We start from the raw sequence: 12,224 nt of genomic DNA, 5'->3' as shown, positions 1-12,224 counted from the left end.
CCTAACGTTTTGCGGCATGAATCGCTGCATGATTGAAGCCAGGTATATTATTCACTGAATCGCCCCAGCTTTACTTTATAGATCCGGCCAAGGATCATAGCCAGAGACCAAACCAAACTACTCTGACGCAAGCTTTTCCCAGCACTGCTGCAGGTCTCCTGTGTACATAGAGACTTGTCAATCATCTGCTACAGCGCTGTGAAGAGCCGGCCAGGGGCAGAGCTGGACTAGTCTGGTCTCCAGAATCATATACAGATACCTTGCACACATCAGGGGTGTCATCTGGACCAGACCTTACATTTATTCCATTTATTTATTTGAATACAATAGGATCGGGCTTTGAACTTCTAACAGACCCTAACCCTCTCTCCGCTAGTATCCTCTCTGGGAGAGTTGGAGGCCCCTATACATCTCAGATTCTTGCCCAGTTCCGCGGAACCTGGCGAGTTGGGACAACTTTCATCCAATGATTATGGGGGGCCTGGAAGCTTAACTTCTCCTTTGATGGCACTGCAGAAAAATTGAACGTTAAAAAAACATATATCCAACTTGCCGTATAAAACATCTTTGGTTTGTTCAGAGCCCGGAAAACGCTGCGTCAAAGTGTGGGAAAACACGAAGATCCAGTTCAACAAACTGGGCAAACTTTTATTCACAAAATGCTTTGTGGAGGATAAATAAAAGATATCGGCAATGAGGATCACATGACAGGCGACATCAACACGTTTCAGGTGATTTACCACCAATATTCATAGTTTATCCTACACAAAGCACTTTATGAATAAAAACTTGTTCACAGTTTGAGCTGGATCCTCATGTTTTCTCAGAGAAATTAAAGACCTACCACTAGATTTCCCCTGCAGATCACAGCTATTTGCTGTAGGTCTCATCTGGGGACACTTTGTTGAGCTTATTGTAAGGGACTCTTGTAAAAATGGGCATTTACTCTGCAAGATTATGAATGCAGGCTCTTAGGAACATTCATTTCACAAGAATCGTATAGTCTGTAATCAGGCCGCCGATGACTGGGTAAAACGTTCATTCATCTAGAAATACGACTTTTTTTTTTTTGGGGGGTTTGCGCGCACACAAAAAAAATTGTTCTCGGCGGCACATCATCCTGTGTAAGCTAGATTTGTGCTGCCGAGAACAATGGTGGCCTTTATGCTCTGAGCAATCTAATTACAGATCACTCTGTTTGCATCTGCTGTGCATACAGACTATTAATCGACCGCCAATCGGCTGCCCGGAGGTTATTTAGTGCTGCCTGTCGGCTGGTGTAAAGGGTAGGAGGTTGTGCAAAGTGGATATTGAGAAGCTTTGGGACATTAAAATATTTTTTATATATATATCTTTTTTTTCTTTTGCAGATAAGCAGTAAAGATGAAGATTTTTTAGATCTTTCTGTCGATGTTGAGCAGAATACATCGATCACACACTGTTTAAGGTAATTATCATGCAGTACGGGATCCGTGCAGACTGGCCTTCAGTCTTCATCATTTGCACACTTACCCAGCCCGTATTTTTTCATGTTATCATAGAGGGAAAACCACTGTACCTTGTAGTTTAGAAAGTTCGCCTGCATGCACCATTGATGCCTATAAAGCTGGAAAACAGTGCAGTGTATGCTATACGCACACATTCCTTATCTATCTCATCTAGGTTTATCTATTTCTGATGAACCTGCTGCACCGGAGTGACGCAGCTAAGCTGTTACAATATATTGGATTATTTGGTTTCAGATTAGTTCTCTTCCAGAAGGAAGGACACTGTCCTCCTAATGCCATCTATTGAAGGTGACTACATTGTAGATTGTCAGATCTTTTCATTGGCCTTCCTACATCACAGGGATATTATGTTGCAAGGGTCAGATATTGACTTATAGGGTAGTTACCGTGAATCGGTGGCAGTCGAGAGACGGTTTTCTTCCTTCTGATAAAAGGACCTTTTTTTTTTTTTTTTTTTTTTTTTTTTTTTTTTTATGGTGCATTACCTGTATGACCTTATACTTTAGCTGAATCTCCTTAATGAGATCCAGTACCCCCAGAGACATGTGTTTCTATCTGCATGCATTTGCATTGTAAATGCAGCTCTGTGCTATAATTTTGGCTGTGATTCAGATCGGTGCAATTGTAACTTTGCTTTAAAAGGTTTGTACCAAGTTAAAGGGGTTTTCTGGTTTCAGAAGCTCTGCAGCCAGTAACTGAGCTCAGCTCATTGATCGGTTGCAGCACTGTCAGACAATAACAGAAACTGGGGGCAGCGATGGAGACTTGGTGCTGGATCCAGGAAGGAGGAATAAAGCGTTTTTTTTTTGTTTGTTTGTTTTCTTTTTTAAAAGAACTATGCCCTGGGATAGGGTTTGTCCCAAAATTGGAAACCCCCTTTAATAAGTTATCCCCTATTTTAAGGGTATTAGATAACTTACTCATTTCTGTTGGAACAGCCATTCTTGAGGACGGGGCTGTACAAAGCCCTGGCTACATGGAGTGGAGGTGGACCGTGCACCCCTTATGCTCCCAGCGTTTTCTATAAGAGGACAGGTGGGTCCAGCTCTCTGCTATCCCGGGTAGTCCCATAGGTAATGAATGGAGCGGAGGTGTGCATGTTGGCCATCGCTCCATGTAGACTGGACTCGGCACACCCCCCGTGCTCGGTGAGTGTTTATTTTTCTTTCCTTACCCCATGGATACAGAATAGCTTTGTAAGCTTGGTATGGATCTCTTCCTTGCAGGGCCAATGTATGGGAAAATCATAACCTGGTTCCCTGACTTCTTCATGGGGGGGGGGATGTAAAGATTTATCAATTTTAATTATGTGTCAAAGATCACAAGTTTATTTGAATTAATTTTATGTATTTATTCACTTAGGGGTTTTAGCAACACGGAGACCCTCTGTAGTGAGTACAAGTATTACTGTGAAGAATGTCGCAGTAAGCAGGAAGCACACAAGAGGTGATGTATGCTGGAAAGGGGACTTCTGTACTGACCCCGAGATAACGTTTCAGACTTTGTATACTTTGTTGTTGGCTGGCTGAGTATCGGGCAGGTGCTCGTCGCTGCATTTTTCTATCTTTACGTGAACATGCTTCGGCACAGTGACCTTCATCAGCACAGGGTCCAGTCAGTATACAGATATATATATATATAGATGGATGTATACATTAACTGAAGATGGTGTCATTGTAGAGAGGGTGACGCTTCATTCATTCTGATGAGTTCTGTTTGAATGTAACAGAATTCTCTTGAGTGCCTGGTTGCTATGGTTACCGACTAACCGCAATATTGATTTAAATTAGGTTGTCAGATTGCTCGTCCATAGCATCCAGTCTAATTCCCAAATTCTTGACTTTCCTTTTGCTTCCAAATTAAAAAGATGATCCCAGCAGACACTATGATGGTATATTAGTCAACTGTGCACACCGCATAGAGAAACTTGTTGTTGGTCATGGCAAGGGTCCCAGGGGTTCAGTCTCCACCATTTATAAAGGGTCAAACCCTGGCACGATGCCATCATGTTATAATACGGTTGTTAGATTTAGATAACTGTTAGGGTCTTCTGAGGTTAGTAGGCGGGCCTGCATTCAGGATCCTCGTCTCGGTTAGGCTTCATTCACACATCCGTATGGTATCGGTGTTTTCTCGGGCAAGACACTGACCCATAGAGTTTGACTGATCTAGACGCACATCGCTTTTTAAACTGGTTCTGTGTCAATGGTCTGAGACTCGGAGCACGTCCTATACTTACCCGATTGTGATCAGTCTCTACCATTAAAGTCTATGGGTATCTGTGAAAAGAAGACTTATTTAAGAAATATAAAAATCTGAATCCACACCCTTTTCTCAATTAAAAAATAGATTATATAAAAAAAATATATATTTGGTTTCGCTGCATCTGTAAGCGTCCGATCTATGAAAATATCAAATGCTTAAAAAATAATCAGAATACCAGAATTTCATCTTTTCCCCTGAAAAATGCAATAAAAAAAGACCAAAATATATGTATCCCCAAAATGATACCAATATAATTATCAGCTCATTATGCAAAAATTTGTAATGACCCGGAGGATCATATTGCTTATATATAAAAGGGTGGGGGAAAAAAAGAAAACACGGATAATAAATATAAGTGTATGTGTGTATTATTATTATTATTATTATTATTATTATCTTGGCTTGTAATGTCTTCACATCCTGTTCCGTCTGGATCCCAGAATTCCAAGCGGCTGAAGTTCGTCGACCGCCATATTGGGACACCCAAGTGATGGGTGTCTCAATATGGAAACCGCTGGTGGTACCAGCCTCTTGCGCGGTACCACCAACGGAACACCGTCGCGAACACGCCACCACCGGGATCAGCCGAATGATTCACTGACCGCCGCCATCTTTGTACAGGAGGATCACATGCGCAGTTTTAATGTGACCGCCGCTATCTGCCTGCACAAAGATGGCGGCGGACTGATTTGCTGCGCGGGGAGACAGCTCAAACGAGAGAACACATGAGGGAAGAAGACAGAACAGGGGTGGAGAGAGAGCAGACAAGGGGGGGAGCACATGGGGTACACAGGTCAAAGAAGAGATCACATGAGCGGAGAAGACAGCAGATGGGGGAGAGAGAAAGCACACAGGGGGGAGAGAGACAGAGCACAGGGGGGAGACAGCTCAAATGGGACAGCACATGAGGGGAGAACACAGCACAGGAAGGAGAGAGACAGCAGGCAAGGGGGATAGCACATGGGGTAGACAAGTCAAAGAAGAGAGCACAGACGGGAGAAGTCAGTACATGGGGGAAAGAGAGAGTGGTTAGGTGGGTGAGCATATGGGGGGGAGAGATTCTCAACGCTGCAAAGCCTGCCCACATCTTGACATTACCGCCCTCCCGAAATGATAGGCCTCCATCTAGTAATAATAATTTATTATTGCGCCATCTATTCCATGGCGCTTTACATGTGATAAAGGGGGTATACATAGCAAAAACCATTAAAATAATCTTGAACATATATATATTACACTCACATTTATATGGGTGAAAAAAAAAAATATATATATATAATAAATATATATATCTATATCTATATCTATATCTATATCTATATCTATATCTATCAAGTAGTATTCAACCCCCTGCTGGTTTGATAAGATGCAAATAAGTTAGAGCCTTCAAACTGCAAACGAGAGTAGGTTTTATGAACAGAAGCATAAATCTTACAAACCAAAAAGTTATGTTGCTCAGTTGAATTTTATTAAATTTTAAACCTAAAAGTGTGGGTCAATTATTATACAACCCCTATGTTTAATATTTTGTGGAATAACCCTTGTTTGCAATTACAGCTAATAATCGTCTTTTATAAGACCTGATCAGGCCGGCACAGGTCTGTGGAGTTATCTTGGCCCACTCCTCCATGCAGATCTTCTCCAAGTTATCTAGGTTCTTTGGGTGTCTCATGTGGACTTTATTCTTGAGCTCCTTCCACAAGTTTTCAATTGGGTTAAGGTCAGGAGACTGACTAGGCCACTCCAACACCTTGACTTTTTCCCTCTTGAACCAGGCCTTGGTTTTCTTGGCTGTGTGCTTTGGGTCGTTGTCTTGTTGGAAGATGAAATTACGACCCATCTTAAGATCCTTGATGGAGGAGCGGAGGTTCTTGGCCAAAATGTCCAGGTAGGCCGTGCTATCCATCTTCCCATGGATGCGGACCAGATGGCCAGGCCCCTTGGCTGAGAAACAGCCCCACAGCATGATGCTGCCACCACCATGCTTGACTGTAGGGATGGTATTCTTGGGGTTGTATGCAGTGCCATCCAGTCTCCAAACGTCACGTGTGTGGTTGGCACCAAAGATCTCGATCTTGGTCTCATCAGACCATAGAACCTTGAACCAGTCTGTCTCAGAGTCCTCCAAGTGATCATGAGCAAACTGTAGACGAGCCTTGACATGACGCTTTGATAGTAAAGGTACCTTACGGGCTCGTCTGGAACGGAGACCATTGCGGTGGAGTACGTTACTTATGGTATTGACTGAAACCAATGTCCCCACTGCCATGAGATCTTCCCGGAGCTCCTTCCTTGTTGTCCTTGGGTTAGCCTTGACTCTTCGGACAAGCCTGGCCTCGGCACAGGAGGACACTTTCAAAGGCTGTCCAGGCCGTGGAAGGCTAACAGTAGTTCCATAAGCCTTCCACTTACGGATGATGCTCCCAACAGTGGAGACAGGTAGGCCCAACTCCTTGGAAAGGGTTTTGTACCCCTTGCCAGCCTTGTGACCCTCCATGATCTTGTCTCTGATGGCCTTGGAATGCTCCTTTGTCTTTCCCATGTTGACCATGTCTGAGTGCTGTTCACAAGTTTGGGGAGGGTCTTAAATAGTCAGAAAAGGCTGGCAAAAGAGATCTTTAATCCACACATGTGAAGCTCATTATTCTTGGTGCCTGAACTACTTCTTAATACTTTAGGGGGACCAAACAGAATTCTTGTGGTTTGAGGGGTTGAATAATAAATGACACTCTGAATTAACTTTTAACGTTTTAAAAAAAAAAAAAAAAAATTTGCTGCAGTGCATTTCCCACTTCCAGGCTGATCTACAGTACAAATGTCACGATGCCAAGTTAATTCTGCATGTGTCAACCAGCTAAATCTGCAGGGGTTGAATACTACTTGTAGGCACTGCGTATGTGTATGTGTGTATGTATATATATATATATGTATGTATATATGTGTGTGTATGTATGTGTATATAATATATATATATATATATATATATATATATATATATATATATATATATATATATATATATATATGTGTATGTATATGTGTGTGTATATATATATATATATATATATATAAATGTGTGTGTATGTGTGTGTGTATATATATATATATATATATGTATATATATATATATAATATAATATATATATATTTTTTTTTTATTTAATTACGTATATTTACTGTTTTTTTTTTCCCTAATTCGCAGTACTTTATAAGGTACAGAAGGTAAAGTGAATATTGAAAATTACAACTTGACCCACAAAAAAAAAAAATCCTCCTACAGCTATGTCGTTAAGTTGTGGCTCTTGGAAGTAAAGGAGGAGATGCCAAAAGCGGGAGATTATCGCCTCATTTGTTAACCATTAGTGTCCAGATAATCGTTCTCTTATCTAATCGTGTTGTATTTGTCCATTTTAGGATGAAAGTAAAAAAGCTGCCTATGATTTTAGCTCTTCACCTAAAAAGGTTCAAGTACATGGACCAGCTGCATCGATATACTAAGCTCTCATACCGAGTAGTTTTTCCTTTAGAGCTTCGACTTTTTAACACATCGGGAGATGCCACCAACCCAGACAGAATGTATGACCTAGTCGCTGTGGTTGTCCACTGTGGAAGGTAGGATGGCATTATGTGAGGATCTTGTGTTGTAGTAGATGCCTAAACTCGCAGACGTTCTCTGTAGTTTCCTGATCATTGTAGACCTTGTTTGCCGTCTAGATTAATGGTGAACGTTCTGATTTCTGCCACTTCAGAAGATTTCAACTCTGCAGCAAAGGGCGTCCATCCCCAAGTGGCTCCCAAGCAGAAGCCGCCTCCGGCATGGACCTGCCACCTTTTCTAGCCATTTCACTGCTTTCAAAACTAGATGTGATTAAAAAAAAGTTATAAAAGGCCGATCATATGCACAGCAAGTCGTTTTGGCATTGCAGTGTATATGTTCTTCTTTTTTTACATTATTTTTTTTTTCAGGCGGGTTTCTGCCTAAAGAGGCGACATGTGCACACAATCTTAGGTGGTCTTTCTCACAGTGCGAGGATGGACAGACGTGGCTCTATTCATCTAATGCAATTATAGACTTCTATGTAACAGTAAAGTTACTGAATTGTCAGGTTCTGTAATATTAAATTCATTGTTCCTTTTTTTTTTTTTCTTTTCTACCCCTATTTTAACAGTGGTCCTAACAGGGGACATTATATTGCAATAGTGAAGAGCCACGACTTCTGGTTGTTGTTTGATGATGACATTGTAGAGGTAAGTGATTTTTCAGTGAGACAAAATTTAATTTTTCATATTCATTTTTGATCATCAAATTCTAAGAGGAGAGTTTCTGGGGAAATTTCTGTAAAATTGGAATTTCTTGATTTTTGTCTTATAGTGAATATTTACACCTGATTTTAAGCAAAATGTTTCCAGGAACCTATTGACATTTATATTTGAAAGGGTTTTTAATTCCTATATGTGTATGAGGCATTACTTGCCCGTTGAAGCCCCCGCTGTTCCAGTACTGCTGATCCCCTTCAGCTTTCTGACATTTCATCTATGCATGTGACCGCTGCCAGATACCGGCCTGGGTACAGTATGAGAACAGAGATTTGCTTTCAGTAGATGGTGGAATATTGCTTCTTGGAGCACTCGTGCAATGGCACCAGGACGTGAGGGCTTAAAGGGGTTGTTCTCACGATCGATCTTCAGGAGCTTCCTAATTGCCTGGGAGGCAGTGCCTTACTGATAATTTGACGGTTCAGACCAGGGATATTATTGCGCCTCTGGCCTGAACTCTGCACTTTCCAATCCAGAGGCAGCTTTGCCTCTGAAGCTTTGGGCCCTGAAGTTGGCCAGATCCGGTGATCCACTCCTGATCAGCACTTACAAGTTCTGTATCAAAGAGGAGACCGGCCACTCCTGATAGACCGCAGAGGTGGCCAGTAACCTAAAAATCCCTCCGTTTTAGAGAACGGTGAGTAATTTTAACAAATGAGTAAAATTGCAGAGTGTAACCGCAAGCTACTTTTGCAATTTAATTCTTTAGAACCTGAGAATAACCCTTTAATAGGTTCTTTATTTTTACTTCCCCCTCCCTTGCATTTTTTTTTTCACTCTCCTTCAATTGCTTTTTCAGTGTTTGATAACCCTCTTGGTATATCCTTGCCTTTTTATAGGGCCCGTTGAGGGGAAAGAATGGGGAGCTTTGAACTGGACTTCCCTTTATTAACCAGAATTAGTGTTGCAAAGACAACTCTGTCCATTGAAGTTAAAAGGGTTTTACACTGTCTGCAAAGTGAACCTCAAACACTTGCAGCCATGTAAATAAAAATAAAACAAAAAAACACGGTGGTACCGTCCTCACCGGGTCCAGCATCGGCTCTGATTTCTGTGGTTTGGCTGTTGTGGTCTTACATCAACAGCTGCCGCCACTCATTGAGCTAAGCAGCTCGTGCCGTCTACATCAGCAGAACCGCTGAACTTAGTGATTGGCTGCAGCGGTGGTGCGAGTTGTAGTCGTGCCTTCACTGCTGCTGCCAAAAAGCAGAAATCGGGTGGATTAGGATGAGTGCCATCTTTCTATATTTTACATGCATGCTAGTGCTTGGAGTCCACTTTATGAAAGTGAAAAACCCCTTTACTTGGCGAAAAAACGAAAGCAATAATCCATGGATAACACTTTTTTTTTTTTTCTTTATTGTGTAAGTGACTTAGGCTGAGTTCACACGATGCGTTTTTCATGCGTTTCCGCGGCGTTTTTGCAGTTGCGTAAACGCATGAAAAACGCATGGTAGAAGGGCAGCAATGTTCCCCAATTGAAATCCGCATGTGCTGTGCCCATGATGCGGATTTTTCCGCATCATGTCAAATCCGCAGCATGTCAATTAATTTTGCGGAAACGCTGCTCTTTTGCCGCCATTGACTTGCATTAGACCGCATGGAATCCGCATCACTGTATATGTTGATGCGCTTTTCATGCGGTCTAATGTGCGGATGGTACCCGGGTGTGGATGAGAGGACTCTCATCCAGACCCAGGTACCATTAAAAAAAAAAAAGAATAAAATAAAAAATATATATATTCTCACCTTCTGACGGCCCGCGCAGCGCTCCTGCTTAGTTCGCGGCACTTCGCGGTTGAATGAAGAAGGACCTTTGCTGACGTCAGTCATGTGACGGGTCACGTGACGCTGACGTCGGAAGGTCCTAAAGTCTTAACTGCCGGCAGCCGGGACCGAGCGAAGCAGGACACCGGGGGCCATCAGAGGGTAAAGTATATATTTATTTTTTATTTTTTGACATTCACACACTAAATAAATCCATGCCGGTTGCATGGATTTATATAGTGTGAAGTTGACAAGCACTTTCCAAGTGATGCTAAAATCGCTTGGGAAGCGCTTGTCAACCCGCATGCGGAAATGAAAGTGAAGACCGCTTCATTTCCGCATGTCCCTGGCAGGAAACCGCATGTACAATCCGCATGTACAATCCGCATGCGTTTTTTCCTGCCAGAGAGATGCAGAAACGCTCAGGAAAAAATCCTGAGCATTTCTGCATCGTGTGCACATACCCTTACCCTTTAGTTGTACATTTGATCAAATCTGTTTTTATTGCCGTCTATTAAATTCCCATGTTTTTTATTTCTGCAGAAAATAGATGCACAAGCGATAGAAGAATTCTACGGGTTAACGTCCGACATCTCTAAGAACTCTGAATCTGGGTATATTCTCTTCTACCAGTCTCGAGACTAGATGGGAACTGTGACAAAGACATACATTCTGCCTCATTTCTTCTTCTTTGTACAGTTGGAGCAAGGAGAAAGCACTGATCACTAGATATGTATATATACATACACATATACGGCTAGATATATGTGTACAGGTGACATATATATGTATCTGCTACTACAGATGAGAAGAGCCTGGAGTACTGGGAGCTCAGGGGGGCATTAGCGCAGTTTGCACACGCCGAAGCAAAGAACATGGATCAAGGAAACAAAGAAAACTCATATCACGAGAATTGATTTATTTGCTCTCAGGAATCACGCTCACCATAAAGTCCCATCACTACTACTGCGAAAAACCGAGAACAGAGGTGGTCTTCCCAATCGGTGGATCAGACCTCCAGTCGTTTGATTCTTGTCGTTCGTCATTATTTCAGCTACGTGGAGTGTTCCTGAAGTCACAACCAGAAGCCTGTGCGTTTCCACACTATCCATTCTACACCACAAAGTCGAGGAAAAAAAAAACAAAAAAAAAAACCGTAAGCCGCTGTAAAAAAAAAAAGGAGAAAAAAAATAGATATATATTTATATATATTTGCGCCCAGCAACCGCAATTGCCTTTCTTTAAAAGGACAGTAGAGACGAGCCCGAGTCAGGTTGTTGAATGCCTGGAGAAGCTTATAGAGTATGCTCAGATGATAAGCGTTGGGATCAGTGATGGGTGTCTGTTATCGCCCCTCTTTTTTTTTTTTTTTTTTTCTGTGGGGGGAGGGGTGGAGGCACCAGAAATGGTAATAATTTATTTTCGCACAAATGTTGACCTTTTGGTGTCTACAGTTGAATTTAATTTTTTTTTCTTTCCTGCTCAAAATATAGTCACTAAACTTTTAATGTAAATTTTTGCTTAATTTATTGGTCAAAGGCTGCCAGAGGAACATGATAAATGGTCACAATGCTTGAGAAAAATGTGTATACACAGAAGAATATTCCTTCAATTTGGCATTAGGGAGGACCAGTCAGGCCTCGCATCTGCTTCTATTCCCAATTTTGGAGCACAGTTGCTCCTCCTGGAAATATATCAATAAATTGATAACAGAAAAGTGCTGGCCCCTTGTCATTGGTGTCTGCAGTGAAGTCACTACTGACTGTTTTAGTTGAGGAAAGCGATTTGTGCCGCCCTGGTCCACCGTCCAGTCAGCCAGCGCAGGGGTTGTTCACAACTACCCCCAACATCCTCCACCCAGCATCCTGGGCGTCTCGTGTCCTTACTAGTGATGACACCACGGGACCTAGAGACCCCCAGGATGCCGGGCGTAGAAGTGAAGACTGCCTCGGTCCAGCTTCCACGCAGGACTAGACTGCACATTAGATCTGGGCAACATCATGGATTAAGGAAATAAACACTTGATTTGTCAATTGATTTGTTTCCAGGAGGAATAACTAAGTTGTTTTTTGTTTTTTTTCACAAGGACTGCCAAATTTACTAAAACATTTCCATAGAGACGCCTTATCCTTTTTAAGAGGAATTGGTTGGTACAAAAACTATTTTATAAAATGTTAAAAAAATAAAAAAATAGTACAAAATAAATTGCTAATATACCAATATAATTAGGAATTTTTGGATTATTGGATGGCCAATAAAGGCATTTTACTGTGCATATGTACACGTGTATGCAATATATATACACATGTGTAAGGTAGTGATACATAAATGCCTTGGGCCTGGAGTGCTGGGAATATAATGTGTAAC

General features: G+C 41.8%; 1 protein-coding gene across 1 annotated transcript in view; it reads left to right on the top strand.

The window, feature by feature from the left end:
• Positions 1 to 12,020, top strand: part of USP12 (ubiquitin specific peptidase 12) — a 55,445-nt gene extending 43,425 nt beyond the window's left edge. Inside the window, exons 5-9 of the mRNA XM_073662466.1 lie at positions 1,371 to 1,447; positions 2,871 to 2,954; positions 7,188 to 7,385; positions 7,943 to 8,021; positions 10,401 to 12,020. Of these exons, the coding sequence (XP_073518567.1) occupies positions 1,371 to 1,447; positions 2,871 to 2,954; positions 7,188 to 7,385; positions 7,943 to 8,021; positions 10,401 to 10,502 (540 nt within the window). The 3' untranslated portion in view covers positions 10,503 to 12,020. The remainder of the gene's footprint in view (positions 1 to 1,370; positions 1,448 to 2,870; positions 2,955 to 7,187; positions 7,386 to 7,942; positions 8,022 to 10,400) is intronic.
• Positions 12,021 to 12,224: the final 204 nt, after the last annotated feature.

This window comes from Phyllobates terribilis, unplaced genomic scaffold (assembly GCF_046119375.1).
Source record: "Phyllobates terribilis strain yellow unplaced genomic scaffold, ASM4611937v1 Scaffold_2__4_contigs__length_985480577, whole genome shotgun sequence".
In the NCBI taxonomy this organism is placed as follows: Eukaryota; Metazoa; Chordata; class Amphibia; order Anura; family Dendrobatidae; genus Phyllobates; species Phyllobates terribilis.
This window is presented reverse-complemented; position numbering and strand designations above follow the sequence as displayed.